The sequence below is a fragment of the Trachypithecus francoisi genome, unplaced genomic scaffold, assembly GCF_009764315.1.
Source record: "Trachypithecus francoisi isolate TF-2019V2 unplaced genomic scaffold, Tfra_2.0 Lachesis_group11, whole genome shotgun sequence".
In the NCBI taxonomy this organism is placed as follows: domain Eukaryota; kingdom Metazoa; phylum Chordata; class Mammalia; order Primates; family Cercopithecidae; genus Trachypithecus; species Trachypithecus francoisi.
Genome location: NW_022681456.1, coordinates 69,597,144 through 69,620,388, shown reverse-complemented (window position 1 = coordinate 69,620,388; position 23,245 = coordinate 69,597,144). Strand labels below are relative to the sequence as shown.

The 23,245-nt window shown below is 38.0% G+C and overlaps 1 protein-coding gene across 4 annotated transcripts in view; it reads left to right on the top strand.

Annotated features, from left to right (window-relative positions):
• TBK1 (TANK binding kinase 1) overlaps positions 1 to 23,245 on the top strand; it is a 53,404-nt gene that overhangs the window by 13,560 nt on the left and 16,599 nt on the right. For all 4 annotated transcript variants that reach the window (XM_033221394.1, XM_033221396.1, XM_033221395.1 and 1 more), the window contains exons 5-10: positions 1,079 to 1,260; positions 12,375 to 12,535; positions 17,817 to 17,927; positions 19,598 to 19,777; positions 21,999 to 22,195; positions 23,147 to 23,205. In XM_033221394.1, the coding sequence (XP_033077285.1) occupies positions 1,079 to 1,260; positions 12,375 to 12,535; positions 17,817 to 17,927; positions 19,598 to 19,777; positions 21,999 to 22,195; positions 23,147 to 23,205 (890 nt within the window). The remainder of the gene's footprint in view (positions 1 to 1,078; positions 1,261 to 12,374; positions 12,536 to 17,816; positions 17,928 to 19,597; positions 19,778 to 21,998; positions 22,196 to 23,146; positions 23,206 to 23,245) is intronic.

Sequence of the window (23,245 nt, the reverse complement as noted above, 5' to 3'; positions counted from 1 at the left end):
GCTTGCAGTGAGCTGAGATCCGGCCACTGCACTCCAGCCTGGGCGACAGAGCGAGACTCCGTCTCAAAAAAATAAATAAAGAGGTGAATGTTGTATGTGAATTATATCTCAGTGAACCTATTTTTTTAAAAAATACTGCAATCAAAGGAAATAACATCTTAAATGAATCAAATATTTGAGGTATGGGAAAAAGTCAAGTGATAAAGAAGGTAAAAGGTTGGTGGGAGTTCTTGAACTTGACACTGGAAGCAGAGTGATTAGTTAGTTGAGGATACAATGAGAGAGAAACCATATTACTAGTATGCTACAGCCTGTTTAATCAGATAGAAATTATGGATATGATGTCTTCCTAAGTGTACTGGTAGTCCTGAGTTTTAATAGTTACACATTGATACCCTTAAACCTTTTACATATTTTGAATTTGAACATTCATCTCTCAGCCCTCAAGCAAATGTATAAAGTTATCACTAAGTGACAGTGCCTGTCAGACAAAATAGCTTAATTTCAGCAAAGTAGACAACTTTGCCCTTAAGAAAAGAGAAAAGAAAATGGGCTTTTTGGAATAGTGTCAAGCATATGAGAATACATGTTTATGGAAACAAGTTTGACACTTTGCTGTTTTTCTGTTTCTTTTTTGGTGTTTTACATATTGAGTCCAGTTTATTTTTTAGGGAATTTTTCTCGCAAGATAAAGAAATGTAAAACTCTGGTGAAAGATTGATATCTTTTTTGGGAATCTTTATTATTTTTATGTTTAAACAGTCACCCACATATATATAACCAAAGCAATTCAAGAAATCATATGCTTAAGACTGTTTTGTTACGTTTTCCTGGTAGTACTTAAGAGACACTGGATTCTTCCTTAAGACCACATTAATTTTTATCATTCTAAAACTTCTTATAACTAAAACATAAGATATTATGTGTGTTTATTTATTATCTATTCTTTGAGTAAAATTACTTTGAACCAAATTATGGAAAAATTTATATTAAGTTTGGGTGACTATATCAATGAATTTGAGACATGCACACATACACCTAAATACATTATGACTTCTTTTGTTTTATATTGTTGAAGTAGGTGGAATGAATCATCTTCGAGAGAATGGCATAGTGCACCGTGATATCAAGCCAGGAAATATCATGCGTGTTATAGGGGAAGATGGACAGTCTGTGTACAAACTCACAGATTTTGGTGCAGCTAGAGAATTGGAAGATGATGAGCAGTTTGTTTCTCTGTATGGCACAGAAGAATATTTGGTAAGTCATGCATCGCTAATATTTTCATTTAAAGAAGCTTGTATATTGTAATTATAGTTGGGTAATTGATCAGCCAATTCGCTATAAAATACCATTTTTATGACAAAAATTAAATTTTCTATTCTAATGAATATGTGTAACATGGGAATTAGGTACTCGTTTCCAAGGGTGCTGTTATTTTTCTGTTAAAAATTCTTCGAAGTTTTATAGCACCCTTAAATTCTTGAAGTTTTACTGATGCTATGGATCTGTATCAGAAGGATCCGTTTTTTGATGAGGAATCAATATATTACAAGCTTGTTATAATACTGTTTTTTATGTATTCATTATATTTATGAAACAGATAATTCTATTTGGGGGAGTCGGTTATTGAATGACTAAAAGGACCATTGTTAGAAACACACACACACAAAATTCCCCTGAGAAGATCTAACTTGAAATTTTAGAAAGCTAGAAAAGCTCTGTGGTTGAAAAAGTTTATGTAGGTGTGTTTTTGTAAAGTCAGTAAATATTTGAAACACTTAAGAAAATATACTTAAAAGTAAATAGTTTTAACATGTAATCAGGAAGTTTAATATATATAGCTCGCTAATTGTTCATGGCTCTGGGTTTTGTCTTTTTTTTTTTTAATTTTTTTTTTTTTATTATACTTTAAGTTCTAGGGTACATGTGCATAACGTGCAGGTTTGTTACATATGTATACTTGTGCCATGTTGGTGTGCTGCACCCATCAACTCATCAGCACCCATCAATTCGTCATTTATATCAGGTATAACTCCCAATGCAATCCCTCCCCCCTCCCCCCTCCCCATGATAGGCCCTGATGTGTGATGTTCCCCTTCCCGAGTCCAAGTGATGTCATTGTTCAGTTCCCACCTATGAGTGAGAACATGCGGTGTTTGGTTTTCTGTTCTTGTGATAGTGTGCTAAGAATGATGGTTTCCAGCTGCATCCATGTCCCTGCAAAGGACGCAAACTCATCCTTTTTTATGGCTGCATAATATTCCGTGGTGTATATGTGCCACATTTTCTTAATCCAGTCTGTCACAGACGGACATTTGGGTTGATTCCAAGTCTTTGCTATTGTGAATAGTGCCGCAATAAACATACGTGTGCATGTGTCTTTATAGCAGCATGATTTATAATCCTTTGGGTATATACCCAGTAGTGGGATGGCTGGGTCATATGGTACATCTAGTTCTAGATCCTTGAGGAATCGCCATACTGTTTTCCATAATGGTTGAACTAGTTTACAATCCCACCAACAGTGCAAAAGTGTTCCTATTTCTCCACATCCTCTCCAGCACCTGTTGTTTCCTGACTTTTTAATGATTGCCATTCTAACTGGTGTGAGATGGTATCTCATTGTGGTTTTGATTTGCATTTCTCTGATGGCCAGTGATGATGAGCATTTTTTCATGTGTCTGTTGGCTGTATGAATGTCTTCTTTTGAGAAATGTCTGTTCATATCCTTTGCCCACTTTTTGATGGGGTTGTTTGTTTTTTTCTTGTAAATTTGTTTGAGTTCTTTGTAGATTCTGGATATTAGCCCTTTGTCAGATGAGTAGATTGCAAAAATTTTCTCCCATTCTGTAGGTTGCCTGTTCACTCTGATGGTAGTTTCTTTTGCTATGCAGAAGCTCCTTAGTTTAATTAGATCCCATTTGTCAATTTTTGCTTTTGCTGCTGCTGCTTTTGGTGTTTTAGACATGAAGTCCTTGCCCATGCCCATGTCCTGAATGGTATTACCTAGGTTTTCTTCTAGGGTTTTTATGGTTTTAGGTCTAACATTTAAGTCTCTAATCCATCTTGAATTAATCTTTGTATAAGGAGTAAGGAAAGGATCCAGTTTCAGCTTTCTACTTATGGCTAGCCAATTTTCCCAGCACCATTTATTAAATAGGGAATCCTTTCCCCATTTCTTGTTTCTCTCAGGTTTGTCAAAGATCAGATGGCTGTAGATGTGTGGTATTATTTCTGAGGACTCTGTTCTGTTCCATTGGTCTATATCTCTGTTTTGGTACCAGTACCATGCTGTTTTGGTTACTGTAGCCTTGTAGTATAGTTTGAAGTCAGGTAGCGTGACGCCTCCAGCTTTGTCCTTTTGACTTAGGATTGTCTTGGCAATACGGACTCTTTTTTGGTTCCATATGAACTTTAAAGCAGTTTTTTCCAATTCTGTGAAGAAAGTCATTGGTAGCTTGATGGGGATGGCATTGAATCTATAAATAACCTTGGGCAGTATGGGCATTTTCACGATATTGATTCTTCCTATCCATGAGCATGGTATGTTCTTCCATTTGTTAGTGTCCTCTTTTATTTCACTGAGCAGTGGTTTGTAGTTCTCCTTGAAGAGGTCCTTTACATCCCTTGTAAGTTGGATTCCTAGGTATTTGATTCTCTTTGAAGCAATTGTGAATGGAAGTTCATTCATGATTTGGCTCTCTGTTTGTCTGTTACTGGTGTATAAGAATGCTTGTGATTTTTGCACATTAATTTTGTATCCTGAGACTTTGCTGAAGTTGCTTATCAGCTTAAGGAGATTTTGGGCTGAGACAATGGGGTTTTCTAAATATCCAATCATGTCATCTGCAAACAGGGACAATTTGACTTCTTCTTTTCCTAACTGAATACCCTTGATTTCTTTCTCTTGCCTGATTGCCCTAGCCAGAACTTCCAACACTATGTTGAATAAGAGTGGTGAGAGAGGGCATCCCTGTCTTGTGCCAGTTTTCAAAGGGAATTTTTCCAGTTTTTGCCCATTCAGTATGATATTAGCTGTGGGTTTGTCATAAATAGCTCTTATTATTTTGAGGTACGTTCCATCAATACCGAATTTATTGAGCGTTTTTAGCATGAAGGGCTGTTGAATTTTGTCAAATGCCTTTTCTGCATCTATTGAGATAATCATGTGGTTCTTGTCTTTGGTTCTGTTTATATGCTGGATTACGTTTATTGATTTGCGAATGTTGAACCAGCCTTGCATCCCAGGGATGAAGCCCACTTGATCATGGTGGATAAGCTTTTTGATGTGCTGCTGAATCCGGTTTGCCAGTATTTTATTGAGGATTTTTGCATCGATGTTCATCAGGGATATTGGTCTAAAATTCTCTTTTTTTGTTGTGTCTCTGCCAGGCTTTGGTATCAGGATGATGTTGGCCTCACAAAATGAGTTAGGGAGGATTCCCTCTTTTTCTGTTGATTGGAATAGTTTCAGAAGGAATGGTACCAGCTCCTCCTTGTACCTCTGGTAGAATTCAGCTGTGAATCCATCTGGTCCTGGACTTTTTTTGGTTGGTAGGCTATTAATTATTGCCTCAATTTCAGAGCCTGCTATTGGTCTATTCAGGGATTCAACTTCTTCCTGGTTTAGTCTTGGAAGAGTGTAAGTGTCCAGGAAATTATCCATTTCTTCTAGATTTTCTAGTTGATTTGCGTAGAGGTGTTTATAGTATTCTCTGATGGTAGTTTGTATTTCTGTGGGGTCAGTGGTGATATCCCCTTTATCATTTTTTATTGCGTCTATTTGATTCCTCTCTTTTCTTCTTTATTAGTCTTGCTAGCGGTCTGTCAATTTTGTTGATCTTTTCAAAAAACCAACTCCTGGATTCATTGATTTTTTGGAGGGTTTTTTGTGTCTCTATGGGTTTTGTCTTAAAAGTCATAGAATCTATGACTTTTTTGCATTTGGATTGTGCGGTTGTAATTTTATAAGATGCAAGATGTCTGCCACCCCCTGTAGCTTTATTCAGATTATTCTTAGTGGCATGAACTAAGTGTCTTAAATTGTTATCCTAACAATTGGTAACCCCAAATTCATCTGTAGATATATGTGATGATCTTTTAGATGAGAGTACCTAAGAATGGGTCAGACGCAGTGGCTCATGCCTATAATTCCAACACTTTGGGATGCTGAGGATTGCTTCCTCGGCAGGCAAAGGATTGCTTGAGCCCAGGAGTTCAAGACCAGTCTGGGCACGATGACAAGACCCCATCTCTGCAAAAAATTACAAAATTAGCCAGGCATGGTGGTACACATCTATACTCCCAGCTACTCATGAGGCTGAGGCAGAAGGATCCCTTGAGCCCAGAAATTTGAGGCAGCAGTAAGCTGTGATTGCACCACTGCAATCTGGCCTGGGCTACAAAGCGAGACCCTGTCTCTTAATTTTTTTTAAAAAAAGTACCTGACCCAGGCACGGTGGCTCATACCTGTAATCCCAGCACTTTGGGAGGCCGAGGTGAGCAGATCACAAGGTTGGGAGTTTGAGACCAGCCTGGGTAACATGGTAAAACCCCATCTCTACTCAAAATATGAAAATTAGCTGGGTATGGTGACGTGTGCCTGTAATCCCAGCTACTTTGGGAGGTTGAGGCAGAATTGTTTGAACCTGGGAGGTGGAGGTTTCAATGAGCCGAGATCACACCACTGCATTCCAGCCTGAGTGACAGAGCAAGACTCTGTCTCAGGGGAAAAAAAAAAAAGAAGGTACCTAAAAATGGATTTTATTCATTCATTGCACAAATATTTATGAAGTGCCTACTGTATACCAGATACTGTTCTAGGTACTCAGACTCTAGATACATGGTATTCCTGCTCTTATGGAGCCCACATTCTGGTAGGGAAAAAAGACGATTAACAAGTAAAGTAAATTCAGATCATTAAAATTTAGCAAAGACAATAAATTAAGGTAATAAGATAAAGAGTGACTAGCAGGAGAAAGATAGCCTGGGAAAGCCTCCTTTAAGGACTAATTGAACTGACACTGAAATGATAAAAAGAAGCAAGCCAGGCACACTGTTCTGACTGCTGTTCTGTGGCCATTCCCTGGCCCTGTGGAAGCCACCTCACCCTGCGGTAAAGAAACTCAACCACCAGTCCTCATACTCCTCGGCAGTTCCCTCCATCTCTGCTTGCTATGTATTACTGAACCCTACTACATCAGTCTAGCCTCCTCTCCCCTACGTAGACCTGTGTTGTTGAGGGCCCAGGATGCCTTTGGGGTCCTCTGGCTGTCTGAGTTGTGACGTGTGAGCTGCTTTGTGATACAGTGGGCTCCCTGTCATTGTGGATCTGGAGAATGTGTCATAGAACATAGATAGCAGAGGGAAGTACGGTTGTAATGAATTTACCTTCAAGCTTCCTGAGACTCTTGGCTGGAACAGAGACAGGACTCAGATGTTTCTGGCAAATGGAATCAGGCTTCATATCCTGAATTCTCCACGAGAATGTAAGCTCCACAAAAGCAGGGACTTTCATCTTAGCCTGCCGAGAACACCAGGCAGAGTTAGACAAGAGGAAATCACCTCCTTCCTGCTCCTTTCTCTGTCCTACCTGACATTTGTGCTTTTGCTATTATCCTTTTGTCTCTTCCTGGGCCTCAACATGTGACTGAGTCAACACACATCTTCATTCTCATTTCTCTGTTGGTGGTCTTCTCAGTTATATTTGGCTAGACCATGCTTTCTGCTTCTAGAAGCAACACTGCTGAATTCACACCAGAGCTTTGGTACAAGGCAGCTTCCTGATTCATTCACTTCCCCAGCTCAGACATTCCCCTTCTCTTTTCTCTTAGAACAGTGAGCCTCCAATAAATAGCTCAAGGCCATATTCTCCCAGACTGCCTCCTTTCCGGTAGCAAGCTCGAGCCAGTGTCCCTCAAATTCAATTATTAGATAAAATAACTTGTTCAAAAATTCAATTTCTCTCTTTCTTTCTCTTTCTCTCACCCAGTACTTTTTTTTCCCCAACCCCACTTTCTGTAAGGACAGCCTATTTCTAAAAGCTAGTTCACCAGCCCCAGCTCCTTGTCTCTGGAGCCCACATCTGTCATGGCCAAAGCCACAGTAGATGAGTGCTCAGGACACTGCCATTCCCAGGAGGGCACTGCTTGCCAAGGTTAACTGCTCTAAGAATGTTCTTCTGCTTCAGTCTGGTTCTATCAACCCCAGAGAAAACAGGAGCTGTAAAGGCCTGGAGACAAGAATGACCTCAGGGCCGGGCGCGGTGGCTCAAGCCTGTAATCCCAGCACTTTGGGAGGCCGAGGCGGGCGGATCACAAGGTCAGGAGATCGAGACCATCCTGGCTAACACGGTGAAACCCCGTCTCTACTAAAAAATACAAAAAACGGCCGGGCGCGGTGGCTCACGCCTGTAATCCCAGCACTTTGGGAGGCCGAGACGGGTGGATCACGAGGTCAGGAGATCGAGACCATCCTGGCTAACACGGTGAAACCCCGTCTCTACTAAAAAATAAAAAATTAGCCGGGCGAGTTGGCGGGCGCCTGTAGTCCCAGCTACTCGGGAGGCTGAGGCAGGAGAATGGCGTAAACCCGGGAGGCAGAGCATGCAGTGAGCTGAGATCCGGCCACTGCACTCCAGCCTGGGTGACAGAGCAAGACTCCGTCTCAAAAAAAACAAAAAAACAAAAACAAACAAAAAAAAAACCAAAAAACTAGCCGGGCGAGGTGGCGGGCGCCTGTAGTCCCAGCTACTCGGGAGGCTGAGGCAGGAGAATGGCGGGAACCCGGGAGGCGGAGCTTGCAGTGAGCCGAGATCTGGCCAGTGCACTCCAGCTTGGGTGACAGAGCGAGACTCCGTCTCAAAAAAAAAAAAAAAAAAATGACCTCAGGAGTTGGAGAAACAGAAAAGATGGCAGTTTTGCTGGAATTTAGTGAATAAAGAGGCAAGTGGAAGGAATTAGAATTGAAGAAGTGATCAAGGGGCTAGCCAGATCAGATAGGCTAGTAGTTTAAACCCTGTCAGACCAATACCCCCTTTTTATAATAAATATTTTGCAGTGTTCCCTTCAGTATCTTGAAATGAAATTCCTAGATAATATTATAAACCTGCACACCTAATTAAAATAGCATATCTTAATAATGTAAATGAAAATATTTTATAATAAAATAATAGATATTTAATATGTAAAAATTTAGAAACAGCTTCATGAGCAAACAATTAAGTAGTCATACATGCTTGCGCTTTATGTAATACCACTTTGAATACAAGTGCAGTGATAACTCACGTTGTATTAGTGAATCACATCACAAGTGGTAATATTGTTATTGACATGATTTTCCAAAGTAGTGAACAATTCTTGGTAAAGTTTCTAACTAAACAAAGTGGATTTAAATATAGTTACATTCTTGGAAAAACTGTGCAAAAATGCTTTGTTATATATAAAATGGAGTTTGAAATAGATTTCTCACCTGCACAAGTATCTGGCAGAATATTCCAAAGTCATTCAGGCTGTATGTAGGGGGATCATTTTTCAGAACTGTCACATATACTGCAGTATGTCCTTCAGTGTCTGGTCTCTGCCTTTTCCAATCATGATAATTACCATAACAAGCAAAGAGCAGTCCGGTACCAGCCTTCATGAGGTTGCTTCCCCAATACCAACTATTAATCTTTCATGTAACCTCCTGGGAACACAGTTTAGCTTTTGCCTCTAAGACTTTTAAATCAGGAAAAGCAAAACATTAAATAAACTCCACTCAAGGCTGAAATTTAACTTCAATCTATTTATTTCCTATTTCAGAATGGGAAATATTCAAATACAGTGCACCAGAAGTTATAAAATGAGATAAATAATAGTCTAAGACTCAGCAGCCTAGCTGTATTCTACATTTAATTGAAAACCTCCCTTGTTTTGAAGCTCCCAGAAACTACAACCCAGATGTTAAATCCTCTCTCTTTTGTATGTTAAAGTCCAAAGAAAACATTCTTCTACTGTTTTTTGTTTTTGTTGTTGTTGTTATTGTGACAGAGTCTCAATCTGTCGCCCAGGCTGGAGTGCAGTGGCACAATCTCAGCTCACTGCAAGCTCTGCCTCCCAGGTTCAGGTGATTCTTATGTGCCAGCCTCCCGGATAGCTGGGGTTACAGGTGCACACCACAACACCTGGCTAATATTTTTGTATATATATATGTGTATTTTTGAGACAGAGTCTCACTCTGTTGCCCAGGCTGGAGTGTAGTGGTGCCATCTCAGCTCACTGCAACCTCTACCTCCTGGATTCAAGCAATTCTCCTGCCTCAGCTTCCCAAGTAGCTGGGATTACAGGTGTGTGCCACTACCCAACAAATTTTTGTATTTTTAGTAGAGATGAGGTTTCACCATGTTGGCCAGGCTAGTCTCAAACTCCTGACCTCAAGTGATCCACCCACCTTGACCTCCCAAAGTGCTGGGATTACAGGATGTGAGCCACCACACCCTGTCTCTTCTACTGTTTTTAATATAATGGATATCATCTCAGTAATATAATTCTGAAAACCTTGGAGTAGCTTTATCCTTATGCTTTTCTTCCAGATGCAATAGCCCAGGCCCAGTAACACCAAGCCGGTAGCACATCAGGAGACAGCCAGTGGGCACAAATGTATCAGACCAGCATGTGTCAAGCCACCCCAAGTTAGTCACTCCCAGGGAATAGCTTCCTGCTATACCAATTAGGCTGTATATTATTGCACCTTGTGAGGAGGTCCGTCTTTGTCTCCTTCTAGAATCACTGTGTCTCCTCTTCCCAGGAGGCTTTATATTCCGGAAGGCGTCAGACCTATCCAGGTACTCTTGGCCTCTTCATGACACCATTTACACACTAAGTGCCAGCTGCTAGATCAAAGGTTTGGTAGTCGCTTCTTTGGACAAAAATCACTTTATGTACTGTGCTACAGAACCAGCAGAGCCACTGAGATCCCATATATCTAGTAGGCATATGTTTGGACACTCACTTCAATACCCAGGTGTTATACTTGTCTGCATTCTGATTTCTCTTTAAAATGTATTTCTCGAAAGAGTCTTTTTCCCACCCTCATCTCCAGCACCCCCACCCCCGACTCCCAGAAATCAGAGATTGATCCTTTGGGAGTAAGATTCACAGACTGCATCATTTAGAAGCCCGTCCCAGCAGCGTTTCCTACACTGGTTCCCAGTTCCCTGGGCTGTAGCTAAATCCCACAGTGTCATAAGGAATTGTTTTGGTTTGGGATCATTTAGGTGGTAACTCTACTTTGGTCCATAAGTATACTTTTTAAGATTTATCTTCCAAAAATCTTCAAGTTGCCAGTGTATAACTTTCATGAAGGCAGATGGGAGGAGGCCATGCTGTGTGTGACCACTGGTTATTCTCTGCAGAACAAAATGTCCATTCCTAACAGAATATCTGTTAGGTTCTGTAAGCTCCTAAACAATTTTTTAGAAGCTCCATCTGTTCTCAGTGACTGTGGTATATAGTGCGGAGTGTCCAATCTTTTGGCTTCCCTGGGCCACACTAGAAGAATTGCCTTGGGCCACACATAAAATATGATAGATTTTCTTGGGTTACGCATAAAATAATGATAGCTGATGAGCTATAAAAAAAAAATTGCAAAAGACCTCAATGTTCTAAGAAAGTTTATCAATTTGTGTTGGGCCACATTCAGGGTGTCCTGGGCTACATGTAGGCCCACAGGCTGCGGGTTGGACAAACTTGGTGTAGTGTCTCCTATGTGTAAGGACGTGTGTTGAATGTTAGTAGATCCCCAGTGAACCCAGTCAAGTTAGTCCTCTGAATTGATTCTGGAGAATTTAATTTCATTAAATTAAATACACTTACCCTGACAGATTGCATTTGAGGGATAAGGCAAAGAAATTAAGGCTGCCTGATAGGTTTCGGGTGTAAGCAGCTAGATATGTGGTGGTACTATTCACTTAAAGATTTAGGAGGGGGCCGGGCGCGGTGGCTCAAGCCTGTAATCCCAGCACTTTGGGAGGCCGAGACGGGCGGATCAAGAGGTCAGGAGATCGAGACCATCCTGGCTAACATGGTGAAACCCCGTCTCTACTAAAAACTACAAAAAACTAGCCGGACGAGGTGGCAGCGCCTGTAATCCAAGCTACCCGGGAGGCTGAGGCAGGAGAATGGCGTAAACCCGGGAGGCGGAGCTTGCAGTGAGCTGAGATCCGGCCACAGCACTCCAGCCTGGGTGACAGAGCAAGACTCCGTCTCAAAAAAAAAAAAAAAAAAAAAAGATTTAAGAGGAAGCAAGTTTAAGTGGGAAGACCAAGAGTCAATTTTGGATGTGTTAAGAGTGAGCTGCCTTGTAGACATCAAGAGAACAGTAGGATATATGAATCTGAGGCTTGGGGCCCAAGATAGTTTGGGATGTTAAAGCATACATATGATATTTAATGCATTAGGTCTGAATGGGAGATGAGGGAGTAAGGCAGTTATAATAAGCATGGACAGTTGTACTGAGAAACTTTGCTGTGGTGGGAAGCAGAGAATTGGGTAATTGTTGAAAGGAGTTTTGTGGTCAATTTAGAGATCTTTTAAAATGGGAGATACTAAAGCATGTTTGTAAGCAGAAAGTAATGAATCAGAACAGAGGGAAACATTGATGCATTAAACAAGTAGGATAATTACAAGAATTGATTTCTGGAATTGGTGAGATGATATGATGGGCTCTACAGTACAGATGGAAAAGTTGGCCATGTATAGGCACAGTTCCATTGTGACTGGAAAGGAGGCCTGGAAAACGGGCACAGATTGGCCAGGGGCAGTGGCTCACGCCTGTAATCCCATTACTTTGGAAGGCCAAGGCTCTCAAGGTCCTCAGGGATCACTTGTCAGAAGTTCGAGACCAGTCTGGCCAACATGGCAAAACCCCATCTCTACAAAAAATACAAAAATTAGCTAGGTATCATGGCAGGCACTTGTAGTCCCAGCTTCTCAGGAGGCTGAGGCAGGAGCATCGCTTGAACCCAGGAAGCAGAGCTTGCAGTGAGCTGAGATCAAGCCACTGCACTCCACCCCATCTCAAAAAAAAGAGAAAAAAAGAAAACGGACACAGATTCAGGTAGGTTGTATTTGGTAAAGGGCATAAGGGAGTGCTGGTCTGATTCATTCCATTTCCACATTAAATTAGGAAGCAGGGTCATCAAAATTGAGGATCAAAGGAGGTGGTGGTGGAGGTTTGAGGAGGGAGGGGAAGATATGAAATAGTCTTTTCAGATTGGGAAAGTGAAGTTATTAGGAAAACAAAATAGAATTTCTAAGCATTGAGTATCCATTTGTTTGTATAATGAAATTGGTCACAAGTTCATAGATTTTTCATCTTTTTTTTAATCTTAGCACCCTGATATGTATGAGAGAGCAGTGCTAAGAAAAGATCATCAGAAGAAATATGGAGCAACAGTTGATCTTTGGAGCATTGGGGTAACATTTTACCATGCAGCTACTGGATCACTGCCATTTAGACCCTTTGAAGGGCCTCGTAGGAATAAAGAAGTGATGTAAGTGGTTTCCCGATCTAAAATCAGAGAAGCATTTAAAAAATGTTTTCTATCTTGGTTCATCTTATTGTTAGTGGTTTATGCTAATGAAAATTGGTTTAACAATCATTTCTGATATTTTAAGCTACCTGAGTTTTTAAAAAGAATGCAGCCCTATAAAAGTATGCATAATTTTCCATGTTATGTTTAAATATCTTATATACACAGTATAAATGGTATTCAGTCTTTGGCCCATCATTAGAAACGTACTGCTTTCTAGACTTATTTCAGCTCACTGTTTATTTCACTCTGTGTACTCGTCAGCACTTTTCTCCCATACAACTGAAAAAAATAATACAGTTCTGTGGAATATTAGAATCATTACCAGATCTAAAACATCAGTCTTACCCTAAAGTGAACTGATTTCTTTTACCATTTAAAAAATAACATTTTGGGCCAGGCATGGTGGCTCATGCCTATAATCTCAGCACTTTGGGAGGCTGAGGGAAGAGGATCTCTTGAGCCCAGGAGTTCAAGACTAGCCTGAGCAACATGAGGGTTTTGTAGAGACCCTGTCTCTACAAAAAAAATACAAAAATTAGCCAGGGGTGGTGTTATGCTTCCGTAGTCCCAGCTACTCAGGAGGCTGAGGTGGGAGGATCACCTGAGCCTAGGAGATTGAGGCTGCAGTGAACTGTGATTGCACCACTGCACTCCAGCCTGGGCGAGAGAGTGAGACCCTGTCTCTAAATAAATAAATGAAAGAAACTTAAAAATAACATTTTGGCAGTAATGTAACATTAAACTTTTTTTTCCCAGTGTTGCAGATTTGGGCCACTTAAATATTTTACTAGTATAATGTATATACATTTATGTATTGTCACAATTTTTTTTTAATTTCCATTTTTATTTTAGATTCAGAGGGTATGTGTGAAGGTTTGGTTAAAAGGGTATATTGTGTGGTGCTGAGGTTTGGGCTTTTATTGATCCTATCACCCAGAGAGTGAACATGGTACCGAATAAGAAGTGTCTGGCCCTTGTCTCCCTCCCTCCCTACTTTTGGAGTCCCCATTGTCTATTGTTTCCATCCTTATGTCCATCTTTGATGAATGCATTAAGTAAGTGGGATAATTACAAGAATTGATTTCTGGAATTGGTGAGACAATATGATGGGCTCTATGGCACAGATGGAAAAGTTGTAAACCCAAGATTTAGCTCTCACTTATAAGTGAGAACATAACAGTATTTGGTTTTTTATTTCTGCATTAGTTCACTTAGGCTAAAGGTCTCCAGCTGCATCCATGTTGCTGCAAAGGATATGATTTCATTCTTTTTTATGGCTGCATAGTATTCTGTGGTGTATATGTGCCACATTTTTGTTATCCAATCTGCCATTGATGGGAACCTAGACTTATTATTCTATGTGTTTGCTATTGTGAATACTGCTGGGATAAACATACAAGCGCATGTGTCTTTTTAGGTAGAACAATTTATTTTTCTTTGGTTATATACCCAGCAATGGGATTGTTGGGTCAAATGATAGTTCTCTTTTTAGTTATTTGAGAACTCCAAGCTGCTTTTCATAGGGGCTGAACTAATTTGCATTCTCACCAATAGTGTGTAATTATTCCCTTTTCTCCACAACCTCACCAGCATCTGTTATTTTTTTACTTTTTTATAGCCATTCTGACTGGCATGAGATGGTATCTCATTGTGGTTTTGATTTGCATCTCTTTGATGATTCGTGGTTTTTTCATGTTTGTTGGCATCTTGCATAGTCTTTTGAGGAGAGTGTGTTCATGTCCTTTGCTCACTTTTTAATGAGATTTTTTTTTCTTGTTAATTCGTTTAAGTTCCTTATAGATTCTGGATGTTAGTCCTTTGTCAAATACATAGTTTACAAATAATTTCTCCCATTCTGTAGATTGTCTGTTTATTCTGTTGAGAGTTCTTTCTGCTGTGCCAAAGCTCTTTAGTTTAATTAAGTCTCATTTGTCTATTTTTTATTTTGTTGCATTTGATTTTGGGGTCTTCATCATGAATTATTTGCCTAAGACAATGTATAGAAGAGTATGTCCTATATTTTCTTCTAGAATTTTTGTAGTTTGAGGTCTTACATTTAAGTCTTTAATTCATCTTGAGTTAATTTTTGTATATGGTAAGAAGTAGGGGTCTAGTTTTATTCTTTTGCATATGGTTAGCCAGTTTTCCCAGCACCATTTATCAAATAGGGTATCCTTTCCCCATTGTTTATTTTTGTCAGCTTTGTCAAAGATATGTTGGTTGTAGATGTGTGGCTTTGTTTTAGGAGTCTATTCTGTTCCATCAGGCTGTGTATCTGTTTTTGTACCAATACCATGCTGTTTTGGTTACGGTAGCCCTGCAGTATAGTTTGAAGTCAGCTAATATGATACCTTCAGCTTTGTTCTTTTTGCTTAAGACTGCCATGGCTATTCAGGCTGTTTTTGTTCCATATGAATTTAGAATAGTTTTTTCTAATTCTGTGAAAAATAACATTAATAATTTGATAGGAATAGCATTGATTCTCTAGATTGCTTTGGGCAGTATGGATATTTTAAAGGTACTGATTCTTCCAACCCATGAGCATGAAATGCTTTTCCATTTGTTGTGTCATTTATGATTTCTTTCAGTGGTATTAGGTCTTGTAGTGATCTTTCAACTCCTCAGTTAAGTGTATTCCTAGGTATTTTTGTGTCTGTGTGTGGCTATGGTAAATGGGATTGCATTCTTGATTTGGTTCTCAGCTTTATCTGTGTATAGAAATGCTACTGATTGTTGTACATTTATTTTGTGTCCCGAGATTTGGCTGAAATTATTTATCAGGTCTAGGAGTCTTTTGGCGAAATCTTTAGGGTTTTCTAGGTTTAGAATCATATTGTCAGTGAAGAGGGATAATTTGACTACCTCTTCTCCTGTTTGAATGCCTTTTAGTTTTCTCTTGCCTGATTGCTCTGGCTGGGACTTCTAGTACTATGTTGAGTAGGAGTGGTGAGAGTGGGCATCCTTGTCTTGTCTCAGTTCTTAAGGGGAATTGCCCATTCAGAATGATGTTGGCTATTGATTTGTCATAGATGGCTCTTATTATTTTGAGATATGTTCCTTCTGTGCCTACTTTGTTGAGATATATTGCCATAATTATTATGAAATAGTTACTGTGTATAAAGTCATTTTTTGTAAGCCAAGAAAAAGAGAGATGGATTTCTAGATGTGAAATTAATTGTACAAATAATCTATAATTGAGCACACTTCTTTTTATTTTAAAAGACATTAGTGAATAATCTTGTTTCATGAGAAAGCCAAACCGCATACACATAAAACTATGATGTGAAGAATATTAAGTTTAGTGAATGGACAACAACTACTGACAGCCTAACCTATCCAACCATTCTTTTAGGTCTTAACATATTTCTCGGACCTTTATATATTTGGCCCTACCTTTTGTTTTGTTTTGTTTTGTTTTTTTGAGACAGAGTCTCACTCTGTTGCCCACGCAGGAGTGCGGTGGCCCGATCTCAGCTCACTGCAACCTCCACCTTCCAGGTTCAAGCAATTCTCCTGCTTCAGCCGCCCAGATAGCTGGGATTACAGGTGCCCACCACCATGCCCAGCTATTTTGTACTTTTAGTAGAGATGGGTTTCACCATGTTGCCCAGGCTGGTCTCAAACGCCTGGCCTCAAGTGATCTGCCCCCCACTCCTTGGTCTCCCAAAGTGCTGGCATTATAGGTGTGAGCCACCGTGCCCAGCCTGGCTCTATCTTTTATGAAGCAAACATGACTTTAAGTAATAATCACAACTGTAAAAATATAATTATTTAATCTCTTCTCAAAAAATGGAGGGAGAAGCATGTTTTTCCTTTTGTTGGTTGGAGGAAGTAAAACAAATTCAGATGGTACAATGACTTTTTCTATAACTTGGGTATTTAAATGTTTTCCAGCAAGGACAGTGTACATATTTATGGGAAGAATAACCTATTCAACTGTACTGATGATTTTGGCATAGCATCCTATTGAGCCTTTTTTATGTCATTGCCCTTTTAATGAAATCTCTTCATTAACAAAAACTGATAATTTGTGTTTTTCTCATTACACATAAATTGTGCCTAACAGTTAATCCTTTTCTCATCATAGATAGTATCAGCATTTAAAGCAATGTCAGCGTTTCTTGCTGCCCTAAAAATGGTTTAAATAAAAGTGTGTGCTGCTCCCTAGTAAAGGAAACATGTGACTCATAAGCAGCTAGGAATACCTGATGATTTTATCTGACACCCTTGTGGGCAGATATACCATTAGAAGAATTCTACTTTATTAGAAACTCAACTTTTTATGAACATTGATGCTAAGAATGTTCAGAGGTGATTGAAGTACTCAGTAATAATAATTGTTTTACTTCACTAATGAAGGATGTATTCATCCAACATTATAGTAGTGCTGATTTCTCAGCATCTCATTTGCATGTTATGAATGTACTTATATGTGGATCTTATCAAAATTAAACTTTTTTAAAACTTGTAAGCATTCCCTTAAGACTTTTGCTATTTATTCTATTCATTTCTCTTTTGCATTAATCTCACATATGTGCCCTTACTCCTTAGATAGTTCTCACATGAACACACCTTATTTTCCATATTAATTTCCTCTTTGAAAAAAATCTCTTAAGGCAGAAATCCTGACTGTCACTGCTGAGGAAGCAGCAAATGGTCTAAATCAGTTGTAGTGGTTTGTTCTATGTTTTAAAAAAATACTGATTTGCTTAGAGCATATTTAACGTTAAACAAATATGCTTTTTCCAAAATGTGCAAATGTGTGTTTACCAATGTACAAAGAATCTGATACTGTGCCCTGTATACTATAGTTTTATCTTTTTTGTTTTAAAGAATGCTATTCATTCTGCAGAAACTTTAGTTGTGCCTTTTAATAATATGGGTAAGAGGGATTAGATGCTTTTTTTTCATGTGACATAACTTATTTTGTGTTTGCTCGGTTTTTTCAGATGGAAAAATTAATATTTTTGTTGTGAACATCAAGATGCTGTTATAAAGCACTGTGAGATCGCAAATGAAAATTAACTATGGCATATATAAATAACTGTACAACCACTATTGTACTTCAGTCAGTCAGATTCAAAGTATTTTGATTGTTTTATGGATCCTGTGAGCATCAATCACAAAGTTTCATCTAGTAGATAATTGTAGGTGCAATTGAGGAAATACTTTTGCATAGCCCATTAATAAGTCATGCAAAAATAACTGCTTATTTTATTCTGCTTTTGTTCCTCCCAAGGTATAAAATAATTACAGGAAAGCCTTCTGGTGCAATATCTGGAGTACAGAAGGCAGAAAATGGACCAATTGACTGGAGTGGAGACATGCCTGTTTCTTGCAGTCTTTCTCGGTAAGTATAGTATACCTGATTCTCATCTTTTGCACTTGGGTGTTAGAAATCTTTGTTGCCTAAAACCACAGATACTCACATACTGAAGTGTAGTTTGATTTTATTTTAATTGCTTTGATAAATAATTTTTGTCTTTGCTGCTATACGAATAATTTCCCCAGATCTGCATTAGGACACAGGGCATACATTTTTAAGATTGGTAATCACTGGTCTTGGAATTCTTCCCAGTGTGGGGATCCTGCTCAGGACCTTAGTACCTTTTATAATGACCTCCATATTGATGGATAACAAATAGTGGATTGAATATGAGTAAATTTCTCAACTGGAGTTGTAAAAAGCAAACAATGAAGAGATTTAGTATTACCTTCATTTAAAAAAATTCAAATTATTCAAAGGGTGAGAAATAATAGTTTTTTGTACTTTTTAGAATTTCAAATGCTCATATGGGTCTTTAATGTCACAGACAGAAATCAAAAAAATTATATTGTCATTTAAGAATCCTGTTACCCCAAAGAAAGAATTATGGTAAAAGAAATTAAAAGTAGAAAGTAAATTATTTTCACTCTGGAAATAAAGCCAAGACATGCATCAGTATTTAGTATTTGTGATTACTGAATTAACTTCCATTTTTCCTGACTGAGTATGGTAGTTATATAATACTTAATTGGACACAGGTTGAGTTACTGGCTTAACACTTGTTTTTAGTTGTGGGTGCTTTTTGTATGACTTTAAAGAAATAAATATATAAAACAAGCTAATAAAATATCACTTATCATTTTATATGTTGGGTTCTGTGAAAATTCATTTAAACCAAGAGTTCCAATGCTGAAATCATTTTCAAAAGCCACTGTTGTTAACAGTTTTTTGTGTGTGTTATTTTTAAAGTTTCCAAAATGAAATTGTCATGCAGCTAGATTACTAAAAGAAATTCACTGTATTGGAGAGCAGAAATTTAATATTATAATTGTGATTTGTGTTAAATTTTGATTTAGGAAATACTCATTTTGGGGATCTCAGGCAAAACTGATAAAATGTAAAGGGCTCAGGAAATGAACACTTGCTGATAAGTAATTATATTGCCAAAACTCAGAATCAAAAACATCTGATGATCTGAACTGCAGCATATTTCTGGAGGGTAACAGGCTTTATCTATTGAATCAGTCTTTAGCATACCAAGTTATAAATTCTTTGAGAAAAATTGCTTAGATGCCAGAAAGTATATTATATAATTTTTTTTTTTTGTTTTAAATAGTAAGAACTTTAAGTACTACAAATTAGCAGTGAAAACAACTACCAGAAATGTAATGGAGCTTGGCACGGTGGCATACACCTATAATCCCAGCTACTCAGGAAGCTGAGGCAGGATGCTTGAGCCCCAGAGTTTGAGACTGCAATGCATAAAGCATCTGTGAATAGCTGCTATACTTCAGCCTGGGCAATATAACAAGACCCCATTTCTAGAAGAGAAAAAGCTATAATCCCTTATTCATTGATGAGTGATATTAAATGAAGGTTATCTAGCTTTCTGAAAAGTTGACAGATTTTGAATTTTTAAAATTAGTCTAATATAGTAATAGTGACAGTTCCTTCGATTTGCTGGTATTATGATTTTTAACCTAGACAGAATATGACATAGTCACTCTTCAAGTAACTTTTCAATACTGTTTTAGGGGTCTTCAGGTTCTACTTACCCCTGTTCTTGCAAACATCCTTGAAGCAGATCAGGAAAAGTGTTGGGGTTTTGACCAGTTTTTTGCGGAAACTAGTGATATACTTCACCGAATGATAATTCATGTTTTTTCGCTACAACAAATGACAGCTCATAAGATTTATGTTCATAGCTATAATACGTAAGTATCTCTTTCTGCTTTCTTCTTAAATCAACATATTCTGTTATATAATATTTTCCTAAGTTAGGAAAAGAAATAGAAAAGATGCCTCAGCTTCACCAAAAGCACCCACTTCCCACATAGAAAATTATATTTAAGTGCTTAGTAAATTCCTTTTCACTTATTTTTGGAATAAAAGGATTGATATTCTAAAATGTATAGTTAAATTAGCTTGTTTCTTTAACTGTAAGTTTTACAAAACTACTTTCATTGCTGTGCTTTCTTTCAAGTTACATAATCACATAACCACAAATGGCATCTACCAATAAACGAGCCAGGTTTTACTAAGTGTACTATCCTGCCATGTTTAAAATATCAAAGCCTAAGTCTTCATAGTTTGCATGGTTATTTGCCTGTGATAACCATATGCAGATAATATGGTTATTATTAACCATAATAATGGTTAAAGCACCTGGTGCTGGAGAAATAATCAGTGTTTGTTTTATGTAAACAAAAACACATTACACCCATGTGATTAAAAAAACTGCCCATGTGATAAAACCGCATATAACATTTTGGTCAATGATGGACCACATATATGACAGTGGTTCTGTAAGATTGTAATATCATATTTTTACTGTACCTTTTCTATGTTTAGATATGTTCAGATATACAAATACTGTTTCTAATTGTGTTACAGCTGCCTGCAGTATTCAGTACAGTAACATGCTGTACAAGTTTGTAGCCTAGGAGCAGTAGGCTAGATACCATATAGCCTAGGTGTGTAGAAGGCTATACCATGTAGTTTTCTGTAAATATACGCTATGATGTTCACACAATGATGCATTTTTTAGAACTGTTCCCATCATAAGCAATGCATGACTGTACACGTACATACACTTGCATGTAAAAATGAGTGTATTGGCGTTAATAGCTGGTTGTAATGCTTTGCTGTATGTAGGATGTCACCACTGGGGGAAGCTGGGGGAAGAATATATGGTGTCTCTCTTCATCATTTCTCAGAACTGCATGTGAATCTCCAATGATGTCAAAATGTTTCGTGAAAAGCTCACCCAGTGTGACTATAGTTAATAATAACTTAATTGTACATTTTAAAATAGTTTAAAAAGTACAATTTGATTGTCTGTAGCACAAAAGATAAATGCTTGACTGGATGGATACCTCATTCTCCATCTTGTGATTATTACGTACTGCATGTCTGTAACAAAACATCTCATGTACCTCATAAATATATACCTTTCCTATGTACACACAAAAATTAAAAACGAAATTTTTTTAAAAGGTCACACAGTGGAGGCTTGTAGAGCCAAATTACAATATTGTTGCTGAAACATTTCTTTCGATGTCATTGATCTATTCATGGGGAAGCTATCTTTTCCCCTAAAGCATCATTTTGAAAATACCTAGTTTTATTAATTTATTTAACAAACATATAGTCACATAACAAATGCTATTCTTGATTCTTTGCGTATTTAAGCCATTTAATCCTCACAACAATTCTGTGAAGTGGGTACTGTTATTATTTCCATTTTACTGATGAGGAAACAGTGCAGAGGAGTTAAGTCACTTACGGTTATATAAGAAGTTAGTGGAAGAGCTGAGATTTGAACCCAAGTATCTGATTCAAGTCAGTGCTCTAAACCTCTCTGCTATGTTGATTCTCTATTTGAAAATATTAAGAATCTTGGCCAGGCGTGGTGGCTTACACCTGTAATCCCAGTACTTTGGGAGGCCGAGGTGGGTGCATCATTGGAGGCCAGGAGTTCGAAACCAGGCTGGCCAACATGGTGTAACCCTGTCTCTACTAAAAATACAAAAATCAGCTGCATGTGGTGGTGCACGCCTATAATCCCAGCTACTTAGGAGGCTGAGACACAAGAATCGCTTGAACCCAGGAGGCAGAGGCTGCAGTGAGCCAAGATCGCGCCACTGCACTCCAGCCTAGGCAACAGAGCGAAACTCTGTCACACACACACAGAGAGAGAGAGAGAAAATATTAAGAATCCTGTATATTACACAGGTATCCAAACATAAAAATAATTGCTTACTATATGGACAGGTTACATGGAATGGAGTTTGTAGTATCCACATTAACAAAGCAAGTTTGTATGGACTGGTTATGATCTTAGGAGTATGAATTAGAGATGGATGTTGTTGCACTCATTAAAAAAATTACACTTTATCCCCAGTTATAGTGTCCTTTTGAATTTTTCTCACACAGTGCTACTATATTTCATGAACTGGTATATAAACAAACCAAAATTCTTTCTTCAAATCAAGAACTTATCTATGAAGGGCGACGCTTAGTCTTAGAACCTGGAAGACTGGCACAGCATTTCCCTAAAACTACTGAGGAAAACCCCATATTTGTAGTAAGCCGGGAACCTCTGAATACCATAGGATTAATATATGAAAAAAGTAAGTTGGGATTTTTCTCGTCGTTCTTACTAGCCGTTAGAAAAATACAAACAGCCTGGGCAACATAGTGAGACCTTGTCTCTACAAAAAATAAAACAAAAATTAGCGGAGCATGGTGGCTTGCACCTGTAGTCCCAGCTACATGGGAGGCTGAGGTAGGAGCATCGTTTGAGCCCAGGAGGCAGAGGTTGCAGTAAGCTGAGACTGCACCACTGCACTCCAGCTTGGGAGACAGTGTGGGACCCTGTCTCAAAAACAAAAAAATAAATCCACAAAATCTGTCATTGTAGAAATGATTGTCATCTTTATAAAGCTGATGATCACATTAGTGTAAAACTTTCATAAACATTAAAATTTTATAAATTACTGTAGTTGAGAGTAATCATAAAATTGAAAAAGGCTTGTAGACATCATTTGACTCCAAATATTTTGTTTCATAAAATGATAAAGTCATTTGTCATACGTTTCACTGTAACTCTCTTTAAAAAGTGTTTTGCTAACACTCAAAATTACCTTTTATATCATAAATTTCAGCAAATATATTTTGTTTCCAGTATGTATAGAACATTGTGCCAAGCTTTAGAGTCTAAGAAAAATTAGATCTGCATTTTGAGAATCTTTTAAATTATTCATTCTACCGATAGAAAAAAAATGAATCCCCCAGAATTTTATGGTTCTATTTGAAGATTGGGATTTGATGTAGATTTAAAGAGAAACATTGAACTCATTGTGTTGGAGTATTTTTAAGGAAAAAAATGAAACTCCTTAGAAATATTAGAGGTAATTTGTTAGAGAATGAACATTATTGTTTGAAGTAATTTTTTTATCGCAAAAAGTACATTAAAGATTTTTCCACTAATGTTTAATTTAGACATTCTGTTTGCTCTATAAAGGATAAAGTGATTTTTTCAAAAAGTTTTCTTTCTCATTTTGTTTTACTTCATATTTCAGTTTCCCTCCCTAAAGTACATCCACGTTATGATTTAGATGGGGATGCTAGCATGGCTAAGGTTAGTATTTAATTGAATTACTATGTAAACATCTGAATTT